General features: G+C 47.0%; 1 protein-coding gene across 2 annotated transcripts; it reads right to left on the minus strand.

The window, feature by feature from the left end:
* Positions 1–607: 607 nt before the first annotated feature.
* On the minus strand, positions 608–27639 carry POFUT1 (protein O-fucosyltransferase 1). 2 transcript variants are annotated; one of them, XR_006703247.1, is made up of 8 exons: positions 27507–27639; positions 25732–25853; positions 21479–21661; positions 19989–20101; positions 9319–9511; positions 7009–7251; positions 5808–6035; positions 4086–4198 (listed from the first exon to the last, which is right to left on the minus strand). XR_006703247.1 is itself a non-coding variant. In XM_045444924.1 (7 exons), exons 1-7 carry the CDS (start codon positions 27637–27639, stop codon positions 4010–4012), a joined length of 1176 nt encoding a protein of 391 aa, XP_045300880.1. In that variant the 3' UTR covers positions 608–4009. The 2 variants fall into 2 exon arrangements, 1 of the variants encoding a protein (XP_045300880.1); XM_045444924.1 differs by lacking the exon at positions 5808–6035 and having other exon boundaries at positions 608–4198.
* Positions 27640–27642: the final 3 nt, after the last annotated feature.

The raw sequence follows: 27642 nt of genomic DNA on the forward strand, positions 1-27642 counted from the left end.
TCTTACCCCCCCATTCGGTGCCTCAGCAAATTCTGTTGGCTCTTCCTTCAAAACATATTCAGATTTTCTTTGAAAGACTCCAGCATGTGGACTTGGGGGTGGAAGAGCAAATAACACAAGACCCGTGAAATGTTGAGAATCGCTGATCTGGGAGTTCATTACTCACAATTTTTATGTAGATTTAAGGTTTTCCATAATGAAAATTTTTACCTTTAGGTCTTTGATCTAAAATTCATTTCTGCGGGGCACCCGGGTGGCTCAGTCAGTTAAGCATCTGACTCTTGACTTTGGCTTGGGTTATGATCTCATGGCTCGTGAGTTGGAGCCCCGCATCAGGCTGTGTGCTGATGGTGCAGAGCCTGCTTGGGGTTCTCTCTCTCTCTCTCTGCTCCTTCCCCCACTCACGTGCCCTGTCTCAAAATAAATAAATAAACTTAAAAAAATGAAAAAACAAAAATAAAATCCATTTCTGGGAATTTATCTTCATGAACATATTACAGGAAAAAAAAGTAAATAAAAATATTATTCAAATAATAATAGTGAAAAATTGGGAACATACTAAGTTCTCCTAATAGGACATTAAACTATGGGACGCCCCTCAATAGAATCTTGTCATTAAAAACGTTTATTCAGGATGTGTACCAACATGGAAAATGTGATATACTATTAAGTGAAAAACAACATATGAAATTGTATACATTGCATTATTAAAATATACAAAGACTCCTATCTTTAAAAAAGATTGAAATTTAATGGGGCACCTGGCTGGCTCAGTCAGTAGAGTGTGTGACTCTTGATCTCAGGGCTGTAAGTTTGAGCCCCGCATTGGGGGTAGAGATGACTTAAAAATAAAACCTTAAAAAAATAAAAAAGCTTGAAATTTAAAAATAATTCATATATCCAGTACCTGCCCACTTCCCATCACCTTCAATGCAATGGTCCTTGCCTGAGCCCCACCACCTGGCTTGCATCCCAGCACCAGCCCTGCATTGGTCTCCATGCTTCCACCCTCCCACCTTTATTCCACATGCAGCTAGAAGGGTCCCTCAAACTATAAGCAGATCTTGATCCTTCTCTGTTCAGAACCCTGCAAAAGCTCCCCATCTCTCTAAATAAAAGTTTGGACTTTACCACTGGCTTCCAGGATATAGGACCTTGCCTGCTCTGATCTACTGCTCCGTTCCCTGCCTCAGTCCTGCCATTCCAAACATGCAAGCTCCTTGCCACTCTTCAGTCCTTCCAGCTTCAGGACCTTTGCACCTGCTGTTTCCTTTGCCTGGAATGTGCTGCCTCCAGATATCTGAATGAGTGGCCCCTTTCTTCTTTCTGGCAGCTCTTGGGAGAGGCTTTACCTGAACTCCTCATCCAGAACAGCACTGCTTCCTCTGTGAACACCCCAGACCCTTTATTTTTCTTCATAGCAGTTGGTCAGTACCTCCCCCAGTACATGTCTTCATTGGGTCGTGTACTTACTACAATGCAAATCCCTTAAGAATAGACTTTATGTCCAATTCTCTGCTGAATCTCTAGTACCTAACACACAGCCTGGCACATAGTTGGTGACTCGAATGAAAGAATGTGGGAATAAATACCGAAAGAACTACAAGCCTCGTGTGGGCTTTGTTTTTGGGTGATTTCTCCTTCCCCAAAACCTCCTGGCAGTAACAGACCCATAGCAGGAGCCCAGTGGGAACTAAACCCATCTGAACCCCGCTCCCCCCACCCCGCCCCGCGTAAAGTACATCCTGTGAACTGGCGGCAGTAAGGGAGGGGGGTGTGTGGGGCTAATGGTAATTGCTTTGGGAGGTCAGATCCTGGCTTAACACCACCAGCTATGTGGCCTCGAGAAAATTATGAGAATTTTTTTGAGTGTTAGTTTTTCCCTGTGCAGCAAGAGAAGGATATTAACAGTTCCTATGCCCAGGGCTGGAGTGGGGGCTACATTCTCATAAAGCACTTGACAAGCACAATGTTGGCACAGAGTAGGTGTGCAACAACAGGCCATCAAATTAATCAGCAGCCATATATGTGCCTTTGGTTCTTTCTAGTTTACAACGTCCTCTTATACATGCTTTATCTGATTTGAGGCTTTCAACAACCCCGTCGGTTTTTATCACCATTTTTATAGGTGAGGTAACTGGGTCAAAGAGGAATAGAGTGCCTGCCTGTGGAACACAACTGAATCTGACTACAACGCTGGCATCTTCTCGCCAGAAACACAAGTTGTTACCACTGCCAATGCTAATCAAAGTGATCTGGATGGCCCATCAGAGCCCCAGACTCTAAAGCGTGTGCCTAGTGTGAGGCTGTGAACAGCGAACAAATTCAGCACACAAAACCAAAAGTGAGCCGCCCCTCCCCAGCGACCCCACGGAGGCAGGCGTGCACAGGCCCTTGCACCCGTGAGTGAAGCTTCTGAACAAGTCTGAACAGACAAGCCATCTCTCAGGGTCCACCCAGGATTTAGAACATCTCACATTTCCCAAGCCCTTTCTCTAGTTTCTCTGCTTCAAGTCGGGCAGCAGCTCCAAGCAGCAAAGGCCACCTTTGGTGTTTGAAATCCTTATTGCTCTGCAACCTCTGGCCTTGACAAAGACAATGTTTCTTCCCAAAGGTGACTTAAGGGAGAAGCCCTGCACGGAGCTCTGGGCTTGGCTCTCATTAGACTCTCCTCCACCGTCCCAGGATTGAAGGCCAAGGGAAGGCACATGGCAGGGAAGACACCAGCAGGTGTTAGACATGAATTTTAGAACCACAAGGCCAAAACATCACAGAATCTTAGGAGTCATGGATTATCACAACTGTAGCATCTGAGAGTCAAAAAAACCCAAAAAAACAAAAAACAACAAAAAACCCACAAACAACAATAACCAAAAAAAAACAAAAAACAAAAACGCACAATGTTAATACTTTAAGCCTCATGGGGTTGGCAGAGATTTTATCGGACAGGAAAGGGCAGATTGGGAATCTGATGGCTTCTGGGTCAGGGGGTATCTCCTACCCGGTCAGAGGCTTAGCAAACGCTCCCTTGTGAGAATATGGCCTCAGAGCTCCAGCCACAGGCAGGAGGCTGCGGGGACAGGTTTTGGATAGCAACTTAATGGCAAAATTCTACAACCAGGCCCCTTAGGACACAGATGAAGGAGGAGAGGGCAGCCTTCAGAAGGATGCCGCCAGGCCATCCACTGCTGGTCCCTGGTGATACGCTCCAAGATCTCGATGGAGCCAGGTTTGTGGCAGGTCACCAAGCACCAGGAGACTCTGAGAGCAATAGCATGATGGTCTCCTTCGATGGCAGGTGCTCCTTACTTGGAACGTGCTGTGTGGGCAGCACTCCGTGTCTGCAGCAGAGTAGTGCACAGCATCATGATTCCTAACTTCTACTTGCATAGTGTTTATGAGACAAGTGCTCATGCCCCAATGAGCATGGAAATGGGCTCGGAAGAGGGGTAGATGATGGCTCTGGCCAGGCAGTGGGGTTGGCTCTGGCCCAGTCTAAGGGCTACTTTGGGGGTCAGCTGGAAAAGGGGTCAATACAACCGCTCCACCCCTGGCCTCATCCTCATTCAAGGTCACTTTAGATACCTACGGTAATGAACTTCACTGATTTTTAAAAATGAGGGAGAGTTCTATGGTAGTCATGACCTCATATCAAAACTATAAGAACCTCTGTCTCTCTTTATATAAAAAAATCACTGAGAAGAGTTCAGCCCCTAGGCTGCTCAGAGCAGGGCAGACCAAAAGATGGAGGTCAGACTGCTTTGCCAGTGTGAGAAATCCCCAGGAGAAACAGCAGAGGCACACAGGGACTGGAGACGCTCTGGCTCGGGAGCCTGAAAGCCCTGTGCCCCAGGAGATGGAGTCCTCCTCCTCCAGAAGTCCCTGGTGCTTTCCTGTCTCTGGCGAGGGGGAAGAGCTTGCATCCTTGGGAATCGGTCCTGGGAGGACTGCTGGCTGTCAGGCCTGGCAAGTGTGACCAGCTTAGACTGGTGACATGCTCCAGCCAGGATCAGAACTCATCCCGCAGCTGAGGGGGCTTGTCCATGCCAAAGAAAGAGGACGGCCTCCCTTGGAGGTCCCGTTCCCGCTTCACGAAGGCGGTGAAGGAGGAGACACAGTTGCCAATAAAGTGGTCGGCTTGGCCAAGGATGTACAGGTCGATCTGGGCCACTTCAGGCTTCAGGCTCACCACCTTCACCTGCAGGAGGGAGGGCAGAACGTTTTCACCAGGGTGGCTGCAGGCAAAGGTGGCCAGTCTGGCCAAGGCCTGCAGCCATACCCCCAGCTTTCTTCCCCTGCACAGAAGTGCCAGACACAAAAGGAGGTGCACAGAGGATTCAGACATGGGGTCAGGCATTCCGCCGGCAGTGTTGCCCAGATGCTGTCTCAGCACACCCCCACATGGCACACCCTTCCCCCACTGCCAGCCTCAGCTCCAAATACAGCATCATTCACCCTCTAGTGTGGTTCCTTCACTGGTGTGGTTCCCTCTGCCTGGAGTGTCTTTTTCCTATTCTAGTTCAAGGCTCAGCTCGAGTTCCACCATTCTCATGAATCCCTAGGCCAGCAGGTGTGGCTCTCCCCATCAAACTGTGATCTGATCACATAGGGCTCCACCCATCCTGTTCTGCTGCCTGGATGCCTCTGAGCCCCAAAGTCTTGTTCAATCTGTCCCCAAGATACTCCCCAAAAGTGACCTTGGTGGACCATCACTCCAGGGGCCCAGCCACCACAATCTCTTACTTCCTCATGGGTCCCCTCACTGCCTCTGTGTGTTTACCACAGAGCAGCTGGAACCAAAGAGCAGCAACTTTTTCTCTGTCCCTCCCTCCACTGCAAGTTGAACACCCTTAAATGGTGCCCTACTTCTCTTCAGATGAAGATGAAAAATCTTGAATGTGGCCTACAAGGCCCTGTCCAAGCCACCTCTCCACCTCTCATACCTTCCCCCATCATCCCTTGAGCTCTAGCCACTATCCACCAGGCCCTTCCTGCCTCAGGACCTTTGCATGCACTCTCCCTCTGCTTGAGGCATTCATCTTTTTGTCTGCTTCTTACCTGACCCTCACTGCAGCTCCAGTCTCACCTCTGCAGACCCTGGTCTAGGCCAGGGTCCTCTGCTCTATACTCTTACAGAACCACATTCCTTTACTTTGGAGCACACATCTCAGCTTGTAGTTTTCACTCTGATTAAGATCAGCCTCTTGCACCTGATGGGGCCAGGCTGTGGTGGTCTTCTTGTCACTGCCGGCTGGGGCCTGTCTCAATAAATATCTGTTGACTGGACACAGGAATGAATGAGCCCCTGCCTCTCCTCAAGCTCCTGGACCTCTCTTGCAGCATATATTAGAGTTCTGTGCAAAGTCTCTTTTCCTGAGTCTAGACAGGGAGTCTTGGAGGGCAAGACTACATCTTATTTATCAGCATCCTCAGCTCAGCAGTGGCCCAGCCTAACGGAGGAGCAAGGGTGGGCTCTGACCCCATGGACAGAGGGGTTGAGGAGCAGGCAAGGACGACAACAGTGGCACATGAACAGGAAATAGAAAATGGCAAGAGACTTAACGTGTAACAAATATATCAACTCTAAAAACTCACGAAAAAACTCCCAGGGACTCTCCAAATGCTTCAACTTAGTACAGAAGTGGGGGTGTGGGCAGAGCTGGGGCTGAAAGTGCTTTGCTGTCACACAGAGATTTCTGATCTAACAAAAATCATCATCTTGCTATTTGGATGGTAGCAGAGAAATAATACCAGTATAATCATGGCCAAAATCCCCCGAATAATTCCACCCACGCCCTGAAACTTACCCACTCCGTGTCATACCCACTATCATTAGCTTTGAGACCTCCTGGGTAAATTCTATCCCTTCTTGGGACTTTGGTTTCCTCAGCTATAACATGCAGGGGCTGAGTTGGAGGAGCCCCAAGGTCTCTCAGCTCTGATGGTCTTCTAAAAAGCGGGTGGGAGGGAGGCAGGCCAGGATGCGCTGACTTGGCGCCTTCTTTTCAAGTCAGGGCTTCCTGCTGGTGTCTGGGCTAAAAGAGAGAAGGGAGCCCCTCACATAAAGCCAAGGGTTCCCACTGTTAGAAAAGCAAACCTTTTAAGGTCTGTGCAGGTGTTTAGGGCTTTCATTCAGTCCACAAAATCTTATTGAATGCTTGGTATTAATTCAGTCACTTTATTGATATTTCTTACCTACCCTCCACTGATAGAGCACCAAGCACATCCCACTCTTTAGTCACACACTGAATATTTACTATTCACCACTTCCTTAAGCATTTACGAAGTACAAAAGAGCATTCCCTTTATTCATCAACCACCTACTCCTACTATCAGTGATGGCTAACTTTATTGAGCACTTGTTTTGCACTGGAATGGTTTTATTTTCTTCATATCTGATCTTCACAATCACCCTATGAAACAGGACTACTCTCAGTCCCATTTTACAGAAAACGAAAGAAGTACAGAGAACTAAAGTAACTTGTGCAAGACTGCACAATGAGTAGCACCCAAGTTCTCTGGCTCCAGAGTCCAGCTCTTAATCTGTTACACTGGATTTCTCCCAAGGGCCCACTCTTTAAGCCCTTATTCAACTGTCACCGAGTGTCTACTGTGTTAAGCACTGACCTAGACAATGGTGACGGCAAGGCCTCTACAAGCTGAGGAACAGAATGGTGAGTCAGCCTCTGATCCTGCCTTCAAGAAGCCACAACGTTTGGGAAGAAGTGGGACGTGTTTCTAGTCTCACACAGACTAGACAGTGCCTCGAGAGCAGCTGTGATAAAATACTGTGACAGCTCCAGTAGGGACACATTAGCTACAAGAATGCAGGGGAAACTGGAGAGAATGGGCCAAGGTGTTTGGGCCAGGGTTTGAAGGAAGGATAGGAACCAGAGCGGAAATGCCTAAGTGTCAGAAGGACATAAAGCATGTAGAGGGAGCCGTGGGGCCACCCTGGAGCTTTCTTTGATTCCCTCCCCGCCGCACCCCCACCGGGCCCACACACACCTTCCCTTTGAAGAGTTCTTGGATCTCGGGCACATAACTCTCAGAATCCGTGGCAATGTAGACCGACCGGGCGTTCAGCGCTTCCACCCAGAGCTTCACGGCCCGTCTGATCTCCTTCAGGTCAGGGAGGCACATGGTCACGGTGAGAGGGGCCGCCGTGCTGCGGCTGTAGCCCACACACTGCGGGGAGGCCATGAAGTGGGACCCTGCGGTTCCGTCCTTCAGCATGGCGCAGGCGTTTTTCTGCAGTGTTGAAGGGGGACAGGGTTAAAGGCTGCAAACGGCCCGGGACCCCAGGGGCAGGAGCCACTAAGTGGAGAAAGGCTGTGCAGGAGCTGCATTGTGTTTTTTAAAAAAGCACCGAGGGAAGAGGGAAACGCATCAAAACAGTAACAGCGGTTACTGCCGTGTAGTGGCGTACTGGCTTTTTACAAAATATTTTTTTCTTAGTTCTACTATATTATCTGGGAACTCCAGTAGAATTCTGAGCCGTGGTGGTGATAATGGGCAGCCTTATCTGATTTCTGACTTCAGTGGGAACACTTCTGATAGCTCCCATGAAGTACATGTTTGCTGTGGGTTTCGGAGAGATAGCCTTTATCAAGTTAAGGTGGGTCCCTTCTTTCCCGGTTAGTTAAGAAGTTTTTCTTTTCCTTGCTTTTCTTTTTTTTTAAATCATGAATGAGTGTCGACTTTCATCAAATACTTTCTTGGCCTCTATTGAGATGATTATGTGATTTTTCCTCTTTGGGTGCTAATACGGTGAATTACATTCCTGGGATGAAGTTTACTTGTGTTACATGCTCTTTAATATGTTATTGGAGTTTACTTGCTAATATTCTACTTAGAATTTGGGCATCTGTGTTTGTGACAATGGGCACTATCTACTCTTCTGAATTGACCTTATCTGAGTTTGCTTTAGTGCTATGCTAGCTTTATAAAAAAATGGCATCTTATATCTTTCTATGTTCTAAGCACATATGGACAGAAACTGTTTCTTTTTTTTTTTTTTAATTTTTTTTTTTTTTTTCAACGTTCATTTATTTTTGGGACAGAGAGAGACAGAGCATGAACGGGGGAGGGGCAGAGAGAGAGGGAGACACAGAATCGGAAACAGGCTCCAGGCTCTGAGCCATCAGCCCAGAGCCCGACGCGGGGCTCGAACTCACGGACCGCGAGATCGTGACCTGGCTGAAGTCGGACGCTTAACCGACTGCGCCACCCAGGCGCCCCCAGAAACTGTTTCTTAAAGGTTTGGCTGAAACCATTCACAAGATATTTTGGGCCAAGATACTCCGAGCCTGGCTCCTTTTCTTTGTGGAAGGAGGGCAGGAAGGGAGTCAAGGGCATACGCGTGTGACCACAGTTGACCCTTGAACAACACAGGGGTTAGGGACACTATCCCTGACCCCATGCTTATAATTTTTGTCAAAAACCTGCATATAATTTTTGACTTCCCCAAAACATAACTACTAATGGCCTATTGTAGACCAAAAGCCTTACTGATAACATAGTCAATGAACACATATTTTGTATGTTATATGTACCACGTACTGTATTATAACAAAGGAAGCTAGAAACAAGAAAAAGTTACCAAGAAAGTCGTAAGGAAACCACAGGTACAGCACTGCACTGTACAAAATCAGCATTTCAGTGCCCCTGCGCAGTTCAAACCCAAGTTGTTCAAGGGTCACCTGTACTTCCTCAATGGACTCTGAGTGAATTTTGATCTAATTTCTATACTCGTCAGTATTTTTCAAGTCTTCCACAATGAGCATTTCTAATATACATACACAAATACATCTTCTTGTGTAAATTAAAGAGACTGTCTACGTTGCTCTGTTATTTCCACACAGAAGATAATCTGATGAGGTTTCTGCATATTTAAGCAGTCTCCGAATTTGGAGGATGACATCTTCATTTCTTGGGGGCCCCACCCAATCTCCAGAGCTTGTTTTTCAACAGAGTCTACTGGCTAAACGCTGAGCTGGACCAGAGGACTCCTGAGCTGCGGGTCTCTCTCTGGCTTACTGCCTGACTTGGAGTCTACCTTGATGTTTCTTTTTCCATCTGCAAAGGACGGACAAAAATGGCAATTGTCAAAATGAGGGTTGGCAAGTAAGCACTCTGGAGCCACATTTCTGATGTGTCTATGGCAGGATCATGGAATACAGTACCACAGACTTGGCTGAATGAGACCTCTTTGCCCTGGCTGGGACTCGGTGCAGTGGGTTCAGTGTTCAACGCCCACAGGCATGGGCCCTAGTCAGGGACACATCAAGCCAGCCATGGGAGGAAGGGAGAAATTACCCAGTCAGAGCCAATGCGCAGGTGAATGCCCACGTAGGGCCGGATGAGATGGGCGCGGATGTGGGCCTCTGCTGTCTTCACCATCTCGTCCGACCATACCATGTACTTTTGGAGTGGCCTATGCTCCTCCAGGACGGGGAACTGGGCCGGCGCCCCTGGGAGGGCGAGCACTGGATGTTCCTTTGGAGAAAATCTAGACATGAGATGGAATGAGGGGAAGTCAGATGGAGGACGCACAGAGAGCTGGCCGCCACCCCCACAGGAAAGAGGATGGTGTCGCACCATGCCCCAGAGACCCTGCGGAGGGGCCCCTCTAACATGCAAGAAGCACGAGAGGCCGTGAAACCCCAACGGGCTGATAAGAAACCGTGGCGGCGACAACAGGCACAATATGTAATACTGTCCCGTCGCACGGAATTTACAACCCTCTTTGCTTGCTTAACAATTAAAAATTTACAGTAGAGCATTCCAACCTTTTGTATGTCACGCTGGCTTCCAATCTGTGGTGTGGTAATTCACTGCGGGGTGGGGTGTCTGGGCCTCGCCTCTGCCCTTTTACCCACATGGCGGGACTGGGACACACAGCTGCTTACAGAGGGCTGTGGACAGGACATGCTCACAGGGAGTGGGTACACTGCATGAGAGCATCCGCTCAACATTTCACACATATTTGCTGAGTGCCTACTATGTGCTGGGGCCCAGGGGGAGAACGAGACAGGCACGTCCCTACCTTCACGGAAAGCACCTGATGTCTGCAGATGCCCTCGTCACACCCTCCCGAAGGTTCTCCTTCACTCTTGTCAACTATGGACCTTGTAATAATTTCACCTTGTCTTCTCTGCTAGACACAGGCTTCTGAAGGTGGTGCTTCCGTGTGCTGGACAGTGTCTGGCACATGGAAGAGCCCAGTAAGTGTTTGTTGACCGAATGAGGAGCAAACCTGTTTTCCCTCTTCAGCTGACCCCAGAGTCTGTCCTAGCAACACGACACATCCTGCTGGTTCCACAAGCCTGAATGCACTTTCCGGCTCCAGATCTCTGTATGTTTCTTGCCTCGACCTGGACTGCCTTTCCTCTGTCAGCCAAAAACCTTTTCTTAAAATTATGAAATAGGCACAGCCACTCTGGAAAACAGTCTGGCAGTTTCTTATAAAACCAGACATGCGGGGTGCCTGGGTGGCTCAGTCGGTTGAGCGTCCGACTTCGGCTCAGGTCATGATCTCACGGTTTGTGGGTTCGGGCCCCGCGTCGGGCTCTGTGCTGACAGCTCGGAGCCTGGAGTCTGCTTCACATTCTGGGTCGCCCTCTGTCTCTGCCCCTCCCCCACTCATGTTCTGTTTCTGTCTCAAAAATAAACATTAAACAAATAGACAGACAGACAGACAGACATGAATTACCATATCCCCCAGCAATTGTACTCTTGGGCATTTATCCCGAAGAAACGAAAACCTATACTCACACACAGACCAGTACATGAACGTTCACAGCAGCTTTACTCCTATTAGCCCCAAACTGGAAACAACTCGAATATCCAACAAGTGAAAGGTTAAATAAACTGTGGGATATCCCACCATGAGATACGACCCGGAGATATCAAGGAACAAACCACTGAGACAGGCAACAATTTGGGATGGATCTCAAGGCAATTAGGCAGTGTGAGAAAAGCCAAGCCCTCAATCTTACATACTGTGTGACTGCATTTACATAACATTTTGAAATGACAAAATAGAGAACAGAAGTGGAGAAGAGATTAGTGGTTGCTAGGGGCTAGGATGTGCGTGCACATGTGGGCGTGCGTGCGTGCGTGTTTAGGGACATGGATGCAGTTATAAACTGACCACAGAGAATCCTTGGGAAGTTAGAATTATTCAGGTGTTCTGTGATGGTAGACACACAAACCCACCTATGTGTAAAATTTGTGTAAAATTGAATAGACCTAAACATACGCACAAACCTACAAACATGAACATAGAGAAGCGAGTACAAGTAAAACTAGGAAAATCCGGATACAGTGGGTGGGCTGTGTCAATGTCATCATCCTGGCTGTGACACTACACTACAGTTTTGCAAAATGCCAGCTTTGGGGGAAACTGGGTGGACGGGATCTGGGACCTCTTTGCGGTCTTTCTTTTTGTTGTTGTTTTCTTGTCTTTGTATTATTTCTTACGATGTGTGACTCTATAATTACCTCCATAAAAATCTCAATGAAAAATTAGGTATTTCAAAGCATACAGGAAAATACAGACAATAATTTTACAACCCACATACCCACCACCCAAATTAGCAGATGTTAATACTTTGCTCTGTTTCAGGTTTTTTTAAAAAAGAAAGACCAAAATAAAAGGTGTATCCTGTCATCTCTTTCCCTCCTTTACTTCCTCTTCCCAGAAGATATTGTGGTTTTGTGCATGACTACACTTTTACTATTTGTACAAAAAGGTATTATTTTGTGTGCTTTTTACACAGTGTAATCGTAAAGGCACAGGCTGCCGAGCCAGACAGCCTTGTTCTAATGTTGACTATGCCACCTACTAACTTAGGCAAGTGACTTAACCATTCTGTACATCAGTTCCCTTATCTGTATAATAGGGTTAATAATAGCTCCTAAGTCACAGTGCTCTTGAGCAGATTAAATGGATTAATATAAGCAAAGCATTTAGAACAATACTCGGCATATAGAAAGCTCTTAGGAAATTCTATCGCCATCATTATTGTCATATTGCGCGAAACCCACCACAACTTTTTAGAAATTCGACTTTATGTTTTAGAGATTTGGCCACGTTGATCGTGTTAGCTTCTCTTGAAATTTTCCATTTTGCACGAATAAACACAAAAGCTGTGGTGGGCACGCCCCTTTCTTCACACCCAACCCAAACACCTCGTTCTGCAAACACCTCCCAACCCTCCAAGACCAGTCGCCACTCCCAAGCCTCAGCTCCTACAGGAGGGCTCCCTGTCCCACTGCTCTGCTGCCTTCTTTCTGCACACTGATGTGCTCGACAGCCGTCTTCCCTGCTCTCACGTCAGCCCACAGGGGTAGGAGTCTGGGCAGTCATGCTCACCGTGAGTCCCACACACTCTGGTCCAGGGCCTATGCCAAGGAAGCAACAATCAAGTGTTTGCTGACATCGTGGCTCTTTGTTATAATAATAATTTTATACATATGTGCATGTGAATCATTTATCGAGCCTTATTATGCAACAGGCAATGTTCTAATTGTTTTACATGTATGAACTCAGTTGATTCTCACAAGAGCCCTGTGAAGTAAGCACTATCGTTATTCTTTTTACAAATGAGGAAATCGAGGCACAGAAAGGTTAAGTAACAGGCCCATGGTCACACAGCTAGGAATTGGTGAAGCTGAGATTTGAGTCTGGGCAGTCTGCTCCAGAACCTGTGTGGGTTTTGTGTGTGTGTGTGTGTGTGTGTGTGTGTGTGTGTGTGTGTGTTTATTTTTGAGGGAAAGAGAGACAGAGAGAGAGAGAGAGAGACAGAGAGCAAGTGTGTGTGAGTGGGGGAGGGACAGAAAGAGAGGGAGTCAGAGGATCTGAAGTGGGCTCTGCGCTGATGCCTTGATGTAGGGCTTGTCCTTTTTTTTTTTTTTTTTTTTAAGTTTATTTGAGAGAGCAAGCGAGCGAGCGAGCTGGGAGGGGCAAAGAGAGAGGGAGAGAGAGAATCCCAAGCACATGATGAATTGTCAGCATGGAGCCTGACGCGGGGTTTGACTCACAAACTGTGAGATCATGACCTGAGTCAAAAACAAGAGCCAGATGCTTAACCGAATGAGCCACCAAGGTGTCCCCAGAACCCGTGTTAACTATGCACCTCTCTCTCAGCCCCCCAGTGCCATCAACGAGCCCCTCAAAGGCCAGGTCTGGGTCTTGTTTCTGATCACCAACCCCTAACACAGGGGGTACAATCAATACCTTTAGAATGAATGAATGAGTGGATGGGAAGAATTCAAGGGTCTTACCAGAAAGACCAGGCCAGGCTGTCAGGGGTCAGAGGAAAAAGAAGTGAGTATGAGCTGAACACCTACTACTGCCAGGCCCTCAGCCAAACTCCTTTTAGATGTCACCTCAAAAGATTTTAAAAGGAAAGCCAGAGTTTGTGATCTCCCAGGGAGGCTAGAACACTAGGATAAATCAGGATCTGTGGTCACTCTGCCCTCTTGGAGAGAACCTGCAGTTGACCCTTCGTGATTTCTAGATTTGGAATGTCCCTCCCCTCTCCTTAGAACTGGACTGGCACATGGTTGCACCACTGGGACATCAGCTCTGACCAGTCAAAGCACCAAGAGGCTGAGAATGATGTGTTTATTTACTCCCAATGAGAGAGGAAAGTGTTGTTTGGAAAGCAAGGGGGCATTAGGGATCTTGTTTGGAAAGAAAGATTGACTAGCTCCATATGCCCGAGTGCCCTAGATCAGGCCCTTAGCCTGGTCACTGTCCAGTTGAACAAGGCATATGCTCTTGTTGCTGGGTGCAGTAAACGTCTGGGGTTCTTCTCCCCCACCCCCACCCCCCACCCTACTCTACTGAGATTCCCCCACCAAGCCAGGGTTTCTGTATGCACAGCATCCACTTATGTGCCCAGATTACATCTGTGGGACAGTGGATGAACGCCATGCTGAGTACAGAGGATGCAGGGACGCCCTGCACAAGGCAGGGCCTTGCTCTTAATGTTCCTATCTTGAAGGACTATCTTTCTCTCCCTCTCTTTGCCTGGCTGCCTCCTCATCCTTCGAGTCTCCAACCTGCCAATTACATGTCACCTCTTTAGGGCCTCTCAGGAAGGCTGCAGCCCGGAAGAATAAGGGCTGACATGAGAGCAGGGAAGACGGCTGTCGAGCACATCAGTGTGCAGAAGGCAGCAGAGGAGAAGTGGGACAGGGAGCCCTCCTGTAGGAGCTGTGGCTTAGGAGTGGCAACTTGTCTTGGAGAGCTGGGAGGTGTTTGCATTGGGTGTGAAGAAAGGGGCGTGCCCACCACAGCTGTTGTGTTTATTCGTGCAAAATGGAAAATTTCAAGAGAAGCTAACACAATCAATGTGGCCAAATCTCTAAAACATAAAGTCGAATTTCTAAAAAGTTGCAGTGGGTTTCACGCGATATACCGACGATGGTGGTGATGGTGATAGAATTTCCTAAGAGCTCCAAATACTGGTTACCTTCATGCCATGAGAATGGTTCAGCATGATGGTCCACAGTCTTCCAACAGCAGACATGCAATAAATGTCTGTTGAATTAAACCTCCACCAGGGGATTCAGACTCAGAAGCAGCAGAGCTAGAAGGATTCTCAGAAATCACCTAGTGGGGAAGAAATACCTCTTATCCCTTCTCCTAGAACCCGATTTTTAGCTGGACATATGGGAGCCCCAAATAAGATTTCTGTCCTTCTTGCAGCTAGGTACAGGCCATGTGTCTAAGAACTAGCCAATGAGATTCAAGAAGGGTTGTATGGGACTTCTAGAAAGGTTCCTTAAAAAGGTGAGGCTGTGGCCCCCTTCTGCCCTTTTTTCCTTCCAGCTGCCTGGGGCAAGGATGTAATGGCTGGAGCTTCAACAGCCCTGTGAGGGGACACTGAGGATAAAAGTCAGTACTGGGACGGCTGGGCAGAGAGACGGGAGCTGCCTTCCAGCCGTGGGTTGTATACCCTAGTGCTTCTCTTACTTAAGAAAACAATACATTTCTGGGGTGCCTGGGTGGCTCAGTCGGTTCAGCTTCCGACTTCGGCTCAGGTCATGATCTCATGCTTCATAAGTTTGAGTCCCACCTTGGGCTCTCTGCTGTCAGCACAGAGCTTGCTTTGGATCCTCTGTTCCCCTGCCCTCTCTTTGCCCTCCCCTGCTTGCCCTCTCCCTCTCTCTCTCTCAAAAATAAACATTAAAAAAATAAAAAATAAATAAAACATTAAAAAAGAAAGAATACATTTCTATCTTGTTAATCTGCTGTTATTTGAGGTTTTCTGTAACATGTAGCTTAAATTATGCCTGATACACTTAGATCATTGGCCATTCAAACTGTCAGTTGTTACACAAGAGAATTACTGGTTAAAGGCAGTGGGGGAGGGGACCAGAGCCCATCCAAGCAGGCTCTGCACTGCCAGCCTCGTGGGACTACAGGCACTTCTTAAGAATTCTGAGGAACAGTATGGAAGCCACTGATCTTGCTCCCCTCCTTCATTTTATAGTTAGAACACTGGCCAGGGAAGGGAAGCAATCTGCCTACTCATACAGTAAGCCAGGGAAGAGCCTGACCTTTTCCAATGCCGTTCTCCCTACACTCATACCCGCGGCCCCAGAGGACAACTTTCTACAGCGAGCAAGTGTCTGCTATTTTAGAAAATGTTTAAAATATGTATACTCGCCAGCTCACCCCTACAAAGCACTCAGGCTTCTTATCAGACCACATCAGCAGGGCCTACAAAGCCCAGCACAGTCTGACCCCTGCCCGCTTCTCCAATCTCCTTGTGTGTGGCAGATCAATTCTTCAAATCGCCTTTCACTGGGTGGGCTCTATGTCTCCTCCCAACAGCATGGAGCAGAAGTGACACTGTCCTGGTCACCAGGCCCAGGCTTTGGGGGCCAGCAGCTTCTACTTCCCACCTCTTGGAACACTCATTCCCTTGGATGCATCCTCAGCAACCTGGCTGATATGCTGTCACAAGTCCAAGTCACATGGAGAGGTCAAGTGTACTCACACCAATCAACTACCCCAGTCGAGCTCCTAGGTGACAGCCAGCATTACCTGCTTGCTAGCCATGAGCGAGCCCTTGTGGACGCGCAGTCCAGCTGAGCTTTCAGACTCCAGCCCCAGCTGAAAGCTGACCAAAAAGCAAGACATGCCCAGCTAACCCAAGTGTCCATCAAGAGATGAATGGATAAACAAAACGTGGTCTGTACATACAGTGAACTATTTAGCCTTAAAAGGACTAAAATTTTTATATATACTACAGCGCAGACAAGACTTGAAGACCTTATACCAAGTGATATAAGCCAGGCATGAAAAGACAAATATCATATAATTCCACTTATACGAGACCTAGAACAGGCAAATTCAAAGACAGAAAAATTGAATAGAGGGATGGGCAGAGGTGTGGAAGAATGGGGAGTAGTGTTTAATGGGTACAGAGGTTCTGTCTGGGGTGATGAGAAAGTTCTGGAGATGGACGGTGGTGGTGGTCACACAATTCACTGTGCTTATGCTACTGAATTGTACACTTAAAAAAGTGGTTACAATGGTAAATTAATAAATAACACACACACTCCAGTGGCACAAATACACATATATACACCATGGTAACCATTTTTTGAAATCTCACATTTTTATGTTTAGAACTAATCCTGCCAGCAGTATTTACTAACCTAGTGAATACTGACATTAATTACTCTTCAGAAATGATAAACAATACTCAATTACAAACTATATGCAGTAATTTCGTTTTAAGTTAATCTGTATAGGTAAGTAGATTTGTATAAAAGTATCTGGAGGGGTGCCTGGGGGGTTCAGTCGGTTAAGCATCCGACTTTGGCTCAGGTCATGATCTTTGGTTCATGAGTTCGAGCTCTGTGCTGACAGCGTGGAGCCTGCTTGGGATTCTCTGTCTCTCTCTCTCTCTCTCTGCCCCTCCCCCACTCATGCAACGTGCTCTCCCTCTCTCTCTCTCTCTCAAAAATAAAAATTAAAAAGACATTTTAAAAAAGCACTGGAGAATGGAAGTACATACATCAAAATGCAAAGAGTGTTTTTTGACAGGGTGGTGGATTAGGAGTAAATTTAATTTTCTTCTTCATTAAAAAAATTTTTAAAAATCTCCCACCAAATCTGTGGTGGGTATTCTAAAGGATACTTACACCAAGAAATTTGATGTTTAACATGAATTGAAACTTTGTACAGTTGGGATTCTATAAAGAACATGGAAAATCAAAGAACACAAGAACTGCCTTGCTGAGCTCAGTCAACCCACAGAACTCTGGGAAATAATAATACACTGCTGTTGAGCCACTAAGTTTTGGAATGGTTTATTAAGCAGCAAAAGACAACGGCACAGTCTCCCATTCTCCTCCTCACTCACTCCACACCAGCCACACTGGTCTTCTGTCTGCCCCTTGATCATACTAAGCTTGTTCCTGCCTCAGAGCCTCTGCTCTCCGTGTCCCCACCATGAAGAACTACCTTTCTCTCCAGCTTTTTCCATGGATGGGTCTTTTTCTTCAGGTCTCTCATGGACTGAATGCTTGTGTCCCCCCAAATCCATTGTTGAGGTCCCAACCCTCAAGGCGATAATATTAGGAGGTAGGGCATTTGGGAAGCAATTAAGTTTAGTTGAGGTCATAAGGGTAGAGCCCCCATAATGAGATTAGCGCCTTATAAGTGAGCCTGTTCTCACTCTAACATGTGAGGGCACAGCAGAAAGGCAGTAAGCCAGGGAGATCACCAGAACCCAATGCAAGAACCCAATGCAAGACTGGCATCCTGTCTCAGACTTCCCAGCCTCCAGAACCACGAGAAATAAACACCTGCTGTTTAAACCCCTAGTCTGTGCTATTTTGTTATAGCAGCCTGAGCTGACTGAGACAAGGTCTCACACACAACATCTGTTTGTGTCTTTCACAGTACTTTGTCTTCTGGAATTATCTTCTGTAAAGGCTTATTCACTGTCTCTCCCATTAGACTCAGCTCCATCAGGGCAGGGACCTTATCTGTCTTATTCTTGCCAGTATCCCCAGTGTCCAGACCAGTACTTGACACCCAGCAGGTGCTTCTTAAATAAGGGGGAGGGGAGGGGAGAGGGGGAGGGGAGGGGAGGAGGGGAGGGGAGGGGAGGGGAGGGAAATCTGGCTGTAAAGCCCAAGCTTTCCCAAGCCATCATGCAATTCCTACAACTCAGTGAACTCAAACAAGATGGTAAGGCACTGAGCAAGTGTTTTAGCAACATTCCCTGACTGATGCATCCATGCAGCACTGTACCTTCTCTTCCAACCAGGCTTGTGTGATATTTCTGGTTTTCTGGAATATGCTTTGGAACTACTTTTGGAGCTGGTGTCATATATTTTTTTCCTGGCACTTTGTCAATAGGAGAAAAATCTCCACCCTTGGAGGGCAGATCTACCTTTTGGCAATAGCTCCAGGTCACTCAGAACTGAACAGGAAGAACCAAGTAGGTGATCAAATGGGAATGTCCTAGACCAACCATGAGGGAGGAGTGGAACCTGCCATGACCAAGTGTCCTCAGAAGCTCCTTAATTAGCTAGGAAGTCCCAAATGGGATTTGGCACCTGTTCCAGGCACAGCTGTTTTCTCCATAGTGATTAAGAATGGGTGCTCTGGAATTAGACTGCCTGGGTTCAAATCCTAGCTTTGCCACTTCAAGCTGTGTGACCTTGGACACATTTCACTCCTCTCTACTTCAATCTCCTTAAGTGTAAAGCGCAGAAGACAATAATGCCTGTCATACAGACTTGTGGAAGTATCGAGTAAGTAACCTTAGGAGACTTAGGTAGTGAAAGGAAAACTTGGAACAGTGTTCGGTACACAGTAGGCACTAAATAAACAGTAGCTTTCTCATCTATTGAAGAGTTACATTTGGACTGCAGCTGCCCTCTCACCAGCTCAGTTACCCTGGGCAAGTTATTTTACCTCACTGAGCTGTTTCCTTACCTGCCAAATGGAAATTGATCATAATACCCACCTCATGAAGTTTCTCAAAGGCTTGTATGAAATAAAGCATGTGAATAACAACAGTAACAGCTAACATTGGTTGGCCCCCTACTATGTGCCATGCGCTCTAAGCTCTAGGAAGCAGATACCATAGTGCTCCTTCCATTCAGGCCAGACAGCTGGAGAGGCTGCTCAGGGTCGCCTGAGAAAGAGGCAGGGGTGAATCAGAGCCCAGGTCTGACTTATCATGAGCGTGACTCCTTTCTCTACATCAGTCTGTCCTTGGTCTACTGAATGCCAAGTGCTGTGACCCTGTGTGAATTCATATGTCCCTCACAGCTCCCAACCTGTCTGACTTTCATTCCTGCCATGCTCTAGCATCAAGGCAAGCGCACTCTGATAGCTATCATCATTGTAACCAGCCTGTGGCTCCCTGAGGGCTGAGGCTGGGTCTTCTTCATTTTTATATATCACCTCTGGCTTTTGAGCACTATGTCTCATACATGACAGACGCTCTATAAATATTTCACAGCCTGTGCCTGTGCCCTGCTAACCTATTTTTTTTTTAATAGGGCCTACCGTAGCACAATTAATAAAGCACATCCAATTATTATCTGGATGACATCATCTCTCAGTCTGCACCTAAAGCTGCTTTTCTCTAGACGCTGCTTCCAATTTTCACCTTGTGAGGAGGAAGGTTAAGAGGGGAATGATTCTCACGCCTAGAGGAGGAAATCGGGACCCATGTGACTGCACAATAATCTTTTTATGACATCCTTTATCGGCTGATAAACTCTTGCTCAACCTTGTGGCAGGTCAACGTCCCACTGTGTCAGGCGTTGAGATGGGAACAGATCCCACAGGATCCCAAGTTCAACAGATAGAACGGCTGTACCTTTGGTCTCATACATCAGGGTGTGGTGGAGGGGAAGAGGGTCAGGAAGGTGCTGAATGCTCATGGGCCCCAGGCCCCTCCCTTAAACCCAGCAACACTGCCCCCTCCAAGTACCTCTGAATCCACTGGTCTTTGTAGGAGGCGCTGAAGGAAATGCCTGCAAAAAGCTCGGACTTGTTGAAACTCACATGAAACTGATCCCAAAATGGACCAAAGGGATTTCCTTCCTGCAGAAAGAGAGTGATCAAAGGCTTACTGAGGAGGGAAAGCCCTTTGGGGATGGGGCCAAGGAATTGTGGGTGGGGGAAGTCTGGTGGACTGGACACAGGTTGAAACACCTCATGGGATGGCCCAATAGGAATGCCACTTTGTAAAGCCTGGGCTGGAGACCTGAGGAGAGCAGCTGGGCCTCCAATCTGGTTTTCAGCAGGAAATGTTCACCAGTGTCTAAAGGAGTCTTTCCTCCTTTACATGCCATATCCCACTGAAGCTGCAGCATTGGTGGGGTAAGTGGGGAGGGAGTGAACCTTGGATTTGGGCCTTGGATCTTGGACTAGAGCTTCCAGAGACTTTTAAGACCAGCTAATACAACGCCCTTCTTCTTTTCTTTTTAAATGCTTTTTAAATTTATTTTAAGAGAGAAGAAGAGAGAAGGTGGCGCAGAAAGAAAAGGAGAGAGAATCCCAAGCAGCCTCCAGGCTGTCAGAGCACAGCCAGATATGGGGCTCACTCTCATGAACCATGTGTGAGATCATGTCCTGAGCTGAAATCAAGCTCAACTGACTGAGCCACCTGGGTGCCCCTCAATGCCTGTATTTTCAAGATGGAAACCAGGGTCCAGACAGGGTAAAACACTTGCCCAAGGTGAGGCCAGTGCTGGGGCTGTAAGCCAAGTCTTCCTTTCTCAAGTTTTGTGGTTCCTCCAACCACCCTCCCCAGACTTTAGCATAGGCACCTACAGACATACTGGGGATTGTCTTATTCCCAAAGTGCCAGAAAATTATAAATTTCTCCTGATAAAATATGACAGCTTCTTATTTACCCACTGAAAGGCAGGAAAGTATACAAATTAAGAGGGTGGACAATGGAGCCCAATCACCTGGGGCTGAATCCCAGCTCCACCACTTGTTTGCTAATGTAACCCTGGGGAAAATACCAAACCTCTTTGTGTTACGCTCATGTCCCGTCTATAAAATGGGGATATTAATCGTACTTCCCTAGTGGAGTAGTTTGAGGAGTAACTGGGTTAACATGTGTAAAGCTCTAAGCATGGTACCTGGCACGTAGTAAGTGCCATATGGGTATTAGTTATTATTACTGATGTGGCACTTCACAGTTTACAAGCACTCTTACACCTGACCCTCATGACATTTATGAGTGAGACAGAGCAGGGATTGGTGTCTTTATTTTGCTGGAAAAATAAAGTCTCAAGGGAATCAAGGTACTCTGCCCAAAGTGAGACTGCTGACAAATGTCACAAATGGGACTTAAATCTCCATCTTTCTACTCTAAGCCCTTCTAGTGCCATCCCCCACATATTGCCATCACAGCGTCTCAGGGGCCTAGAGGACGTGGAACGGGCATAAAGGGTCCCCCAGACCCACCTTCATGGGGCACGTCTTCTTATCAGGGCTTCGCTGGGCTGCCACCTCAAAGCAGTATGCCACTCGCCTCTCAGGGGGCCAATGAGTGGGTGCCAGCTTCTCCATGAAGTCCTCCAGGCTGATGACCCGATGGTAGGCCTGGAGGGGCTCCAGCTTGAAGTACTTCTGGTAAGACACATGAAGCTACAGGAAAAGGTGGAAAAGGAGAGGCCGAGGTCCCTCTTCAGTATCCTCGTGGCTCTTTTAAAGACATTTAATAAAAGCATGCATCCAAGACCCAGATAACTCAGACTGTGAGCCAATGAAAAACTTTTAGGAAAGGACACCAAACTTAGAACAGAAACAGGCTGGGAGAATTTATCTGCAAACTAACAAAGAAATAGTAACACCCCTTGTGTTCAAAAATGCTTGCTGATCTAGATGAAAAAAGACATAGGCTGTAAGAGAAAATGTGAGCAAAGGAGAGGAGTGAACAACTTACACAGCAAAGAAAACCCAAATAGCCAATACACTCAAAAGATATACAAACTCACTAGTAATTAGAAAAAAACAAATTGCAATTACAAGACCACTTCTCACTCATTAGACCAGCAAAGATTTAAAAGCTTAACTTTAGGGGCTCCTGAGTGGCTAAGTTGGTTAACCATCTGACTTCAGCTCAGGTCTCACGGTTTGTGAGTTTGAGCCCCGTGTGGGGCTCTGGGCAAATACAATAATTTGCTCAGAGCCTAGAGCCTGCTTTGGATTCTGTGTCTCCCTCTCTCTCTGTCCCTCCCCAGCTTGTGCTCTCTCTCTCGCAAAAATAAATAAATAAACATTTTTAAAAAGCTTTATTAAAAATTTTTTTTCATGTTTATTTATTTGAGAGAGAGAGAATTCCAAGCAGGCTCCATGTTATCAGCTCAGAGCCCAATATGGGGCTCAATATTCTGAACCGTGAAACCTGAACCGAAATCAATAGTCAGACGCTCAACTGACTGAGCCACCCAGGACCTAAAAACTTAACTTTAGTTTTTGGAAAGGATGTGGGGAAACAGGGACTGCTGTACCTGGCTGGTAGTCAAAGTATACGTTTTGGAACAACCACTTTAGAATGCAATTTTGCAGCATCTACTAGAATTTAAAATGCTCCTTGCACCTCTATGTATTTTCCCTAGAGAAGCTCTCCCACTTTGCATCAGGAGATGGGTGTAAGGATGCTCAGTGCCGCAGCAGAAGTACAAGAAAGACCTTGGAAGGAGTCACACTGAAGACACTATATCCATGACAGTGGTTGCCTCTGGGACTGGGAGGGGAGCGGGACTAGGCTCCGGAGCCACGTGAGGCTTTATCTTTTAACAACTTCATCTGTAATAATATTTTATTTCTTTTATTAAAAAAAAAAAAAAGAAAGATGAAGCAAAGAAGAAAATATTAACAACGATCACTTCTAGTGGTAAGTACTTGGATGGTGACTGTATTAATCTCTGTATTTTTCTGGATTTAAAAAAGTTTTTTAGAACACCATGGAATAAAAATGTAGACTTTATCCTATAGCTCAGGGTTCCCAAGCATGTTCCACTAGTTCAGGAGAATAAAGAGTTCTGCAATCAAAAGGCTCCAGAGTTACACAGACCTGGGAAACACTGTGTTGAGCTGATTTCTTTACTACAGGACTTTGCAGTATGGTAATACGTAGTTTGAATCTCCAGTTTGGGAGGCTGGGGTATTGAGAATATAATTTCCCAAGCTGATTTAACCACTGCACCCTTCCTTCACAAGCCATTGGCATTCCAACAGACTTTGGGGCACTTAACCATTAGCAACTAGGTCTTGCTGAAGGATTTTAAACAGAAATAATAGATGTGCCTCTTAGATCACTCTAGTGGCAGAGGAGAGAACATATAGATGGTAAGATTAGAGGAGGAAGAGGAATCAGGAGGCTACTGCAACGATCCCTTTATTTGTTCAAGTACTCATTCAACATATATTTTTGAGCATAAGTCCAGGTGAAGATGGAAGGCATGGACAGGTTAGGAGAGGTAAAGGAAGATGAAGTAGTGGGTAAAAGGAGGTATTCAGGATGACTTCTAGACTCCTGGCATGGTATCCAGGTGAATGGAGGTAACATAAACTAAGGCTGGGAATATAGGGGGTGACACAGGTTTGTGAGGGAAAGATGCCAAGTTCAATTCTGGCTTTGTGAATTTGAGGTATCTGTGGGACATCCAAGTAAGACTCAAGGGCTTAGGAATTAGAAACACAGGCTTGTGATCAGAGGAGGATCTGGGCCTCAGGTAAGTTGGGAGGTACGTGGAAAACAGTGAAAGCCACAAGATTTAATAGAAATTTACAACAAAGCAAATGATGGTAATAACAGTAACTAATATTTATTGAGTGCTGACTTAGTATGCTCATCACATTTCATGGACTTGCTCATCTAATTCTAAGAGGTAGGAATATAACTATCTCCAATGTACTTATGAAGAAACCCAGGCAGACAGAATCCAGATAACTCAAATGAGGTCACAGAGCTAATACCCAAACAGGAGGAGGAGACACACTAATATTTAAACAGTGAGTGGAGAGAGAAAAGCCTCCAATACAACACAAAGAGGAAAATGCTGAAAGGTCAGGGCTAAAGCAGGAATAGGCTGTGTCTTAGAAGACAGGAGAGTAGGGATGTTCAGGAAGGAGAAAGACTCACAGGACCAGGTGTCACCAGGAGAGTAGCTGAGGGAAAGACTGAGAAATGACACCCAGATTTGGCAATTCTGAGGTCCCTGGTGACCTCTGTGAGAACAGCCCCAGTGGGGAAGAGGAGAGTAATTGGACGGGTTGAGTAACCCAAAAAAAGCAAGAAGTAGAGACTCGCAAAGATTTTTGGCTGAGAAGACAAAGCCAGAGAAAGAAAACAAGCCAGAGTGAGATGAAAAGACAATGTCTAAACTATAACACTGAGTGCAAAAAATCAGCACATCAGTGGCTCCCAGTTACTGAGGACTTCCTATGTCCTAAACACTTTGCGTTGATGAACTTAGTTGATTCTTTTTTAATTTTTTTTTACATTTATTCATTTTTGAGAGACAGAGCACAAGCGGGGGAGGGGCAGAGAGAGAGGGAGACACAGAATCTGAAGCAGGCTCCAGGTTTTGAGCTGTCAGCACAGAGCCCGACACGGGGCTCGAACTCACAAACCGCGAGATCACGACCTGAGCCGAAGTTGGACGTTTAACTGACTGAGCCACCCAGGCGCCCCTATGAACTTAGTTGATTCTAAGAGAGAGGCATACAATGTTCAAGGCATGCTACAATCACTCACTCATTATGGGAGGTGGCCACAATTACTATCAGCCTCTTTTAAGGATGAGGAAACTGAGCACAAAGAGATCAAGTAAGTACTCTGTCCAGTCTACACAGCCAGTAAGTGGCAAAGCCAAACTAGGATCTCAGGTACTCTGGCTTTTAACTTCTGATAAAAACCTCTCTAAATATAGGCATGCAGAAGAAAAAAATAAAAATAAATAAAACCTACGCAGAGAAAAAGCTGTAAGAATGAAATACAGTGTTTTGTACATACTAAATATCGTTTTTTAAAGTTTATTAAAAACTTTTAAAGTCAGTTGATCAGATTAATTCAATTCCTACTGCCAGGCCTCTGGGGGACACAGTGTGAACAAAGACAGACACAGGATCAGTGGAAGACACAAATAAAAAGCAAGGAATTAGAGGGTGTTGAGTATCACTGTGATGGGGTGAGGCAGCTCTGGAGCCAGACCGCCTGGGTTTATGGCCTTGGACACATTATTAACTAACCTGTGCCTCAGTTTCTCCTTCAGACTGACACTAGCATCCATCACCCTTTGACCAATGGGATGCCCAGAGGGTGGGACCAATCAGGGGTGGAAATGGAGCTTTAAGTTCCTATCACAGGCTCTGGAGTCAGACGGACATGAGCCTGAGTTCCAGCTCTACACTACTTATAAGCCGTGTGACTTTGGGCAAGTTACCTAACCTCTGGGAACCTGTTTCCTCATAGGCATGTAACGAGGGAGAAAAGAGCTACTCCTCCTGCAGTGCTCAGGACAGTGCCTGGCAGACCGAAGGCACTGGATAAGTGTTAGCCAGGTAGCCAGGGAAGACAGTTCTGGGTGGGGAGCAGAGCAGGCTCAGAGGAGTGGGAGGTAAAGCCCAGAGAAGGACTTGGGGTCAGAAGGAGGTAAGCAGGATTGGGGTAAGATGGACAAGGGCTAAGGTCAGTGGGAGGTACTCACATTGGTGAAGGGAGGCTTGTGATGCTGGTACTCAATCCAAGGGGGTACAGCCAAGGTGCGGTTCAACAGCTTTGCAAAAGCCAGGGAGCCCAAGAAGTGATCGGCCTGGTTCCCGAAGCGCCCTGGATGGTATATGGTGGTTGAGGTGAGGCCTGGGGCATGGAGGGCATGGGGCATGCAGGGTCCAGAAAGGACGCAGAGCCAGGGGTGAGGAGGACCGGGACACCAAGGAGAGCCAGGGGAGCTGGCAGCATAGGATCCAGGTGTGGACTCCTGGGTCTGACAATCAAAGCCCTTAGGTCCTACCCCTCTGCCTCAGACCTTCCAGGTGCCTTGGTGTTCCCAAACATGCTCTACACTTTCCATCCTCACCCCATGCCTTTGCTCCTGGGGTTCTCTCATCCAGGATTGCCTTTCCACCTCTATCTCCACTCACTTGTGCGTGAAAGGGGCAACTCCAGTGCCTCATTCACTGGGATCCTTTCACCAATCCTCTGCTATCCTGAATCCCCTCCTATGCCTCCCACCTCAGACTGGAGTTATTTCCGGTTCTCCACTTTTCCTCAAATGTCCTTTCTCACTTCCTGGCCTTTGTAATGGCTGTGTCTTCAGCCTGTAAATACCTTGGGGGCCTGGGGTGAGGACCCTATCTGATTCTTTTCCTTGTCCCTAGCATGACATCCATTCATTCATTCCACAAATAGAGAGACGCCACAATGTGCCAGTCTCTCTGCTTGGTACTGGAATACGGGATTGAGCAAGAAGGATAAGGTCTCTGCCTTCGAGGCAATCACAGTCCAGCTACAGAGACATTAAACATGTAAACAAGTATACAGTGACACATTCTGATGATTTCAAGACAGGAAAAGTTTGGTGATTGATAGACAATAAAGTGGAGATTATTTGCATTGAGGTCAGCGAAGCCCTTTCTGGTGACATTTAAGATGCGACCTAAGAATGGGAAGGAGTTGATCTGGCAGAAGTGAAGGGGAAGGTGTTCCAGGCAGAGGGAATAGCACAGATTTCAGGACCTGATTATGTGTGAAAAACAGAGAGGGAATAAAGAGTGGCTGCAGCTGGAGGACCTGGGGAGAAGGGAGTGGTGGTAATGATGCGCAGAGAGCCAAATCATCAAGATCTGCAGGGTCTGAAAAAGAAATGACTTCTACGATGACGATCCACCACCCCATTTAAATTGCACCCCTCAGCCAGCTTTTAGATTCCCCCTTGCTCTTCTCTACTTTATTTTCCCACGGTGTTCATCCTCTTCTATGATACTCCACATAGTTACTTATTTTTTATGTGTATCTTTTATTGTCTGTCTTTCCCCCGCTAAAATGAAGGTTCTACAAGGGCACGGCGTTTTCTAGCTTATCACTGCTGTATCCCCAGAGCAGAAAACAGGGCTGGACACAGAGTAAGGGTCCTATAAATACTATTGGTTGGTGAAAAAATCGTCCAGAGCCAACGCTGGGTCAGTCATATCAAGTCCTGCCCCAGCAAACTCCATTTACTGAACTCTGGGATGGCTTAGACCTTGCACAAGACACATCACCTCTTCCGGCTTCAGTTTCCTCATCTGCCACATTGGAAGGCTGGACACAGAGGTCCCTCAGGGCCACTGCAACTGGGGCAGGGAGGCGAGGAGCAGGCCATGCCCTGCGCTGGGTTTCTGTCCTGGACATGTCAAGGTATCTCTGAGTGCCTGAATAGAGGGCCTTCTCCTCTCTGGGCCTCAGTTTCCCTATTTGAGCAGAGGGCTCGGGAGGCCTTACCCATGCATGGGCAGTAGAGCAGGTAACCGGCCGGGTCCCAGGAGCCCGCGGGCAGCCCCGGGAGCGGCAGAATCAGAATCAGGAGAGACACACGCAGCAGCAGGGGCGACGATGCCCACGCGGCGGCGCCCATGAC

The sequence above is a fragment of the Leopardus geoffroyi genome, chromosome A3 (genome assembly GCF_018350155.1).
Source record: "Leopardus geoffroyi isolate Oge1 chromosome A3, O.geoffroyi_Oge1_pat1.0, whole genome shotgun sequence".
Classification (NCBI taxonomy): domain Eukaryota; kingdom Metazoa; phylum Chordata; class Mammalia; order Carnivora; family Felidae; genus Leopardus; species Leopardus geoffroyi.

Bases quoted from the DNA above. Each gene is read 5' to 3' on its own strand.
- POFUT1 (XM_045444924.1), bottom strand. From the start codon at position 27,639: ATGGGCGCCGCCGCGTGGGCATCGTCGCCCCTGCTGCTGCGTGTGTCT. The intron at 20,102-21,478 runs GTGGGTCTGGGG...CTCTTTCTGCAG, and splicing joins AGAAGACGTGCCCCATGAAG to GAAGGAAATCCCTTTGGTCC. The intron at 9,512-19,988 runs GTACTTGGAGGG...TCTCATGTCTAG, and splicing joins AAAGACCAGTGGATTCAGAG to ATTTTCTCCAAAGGAACATC.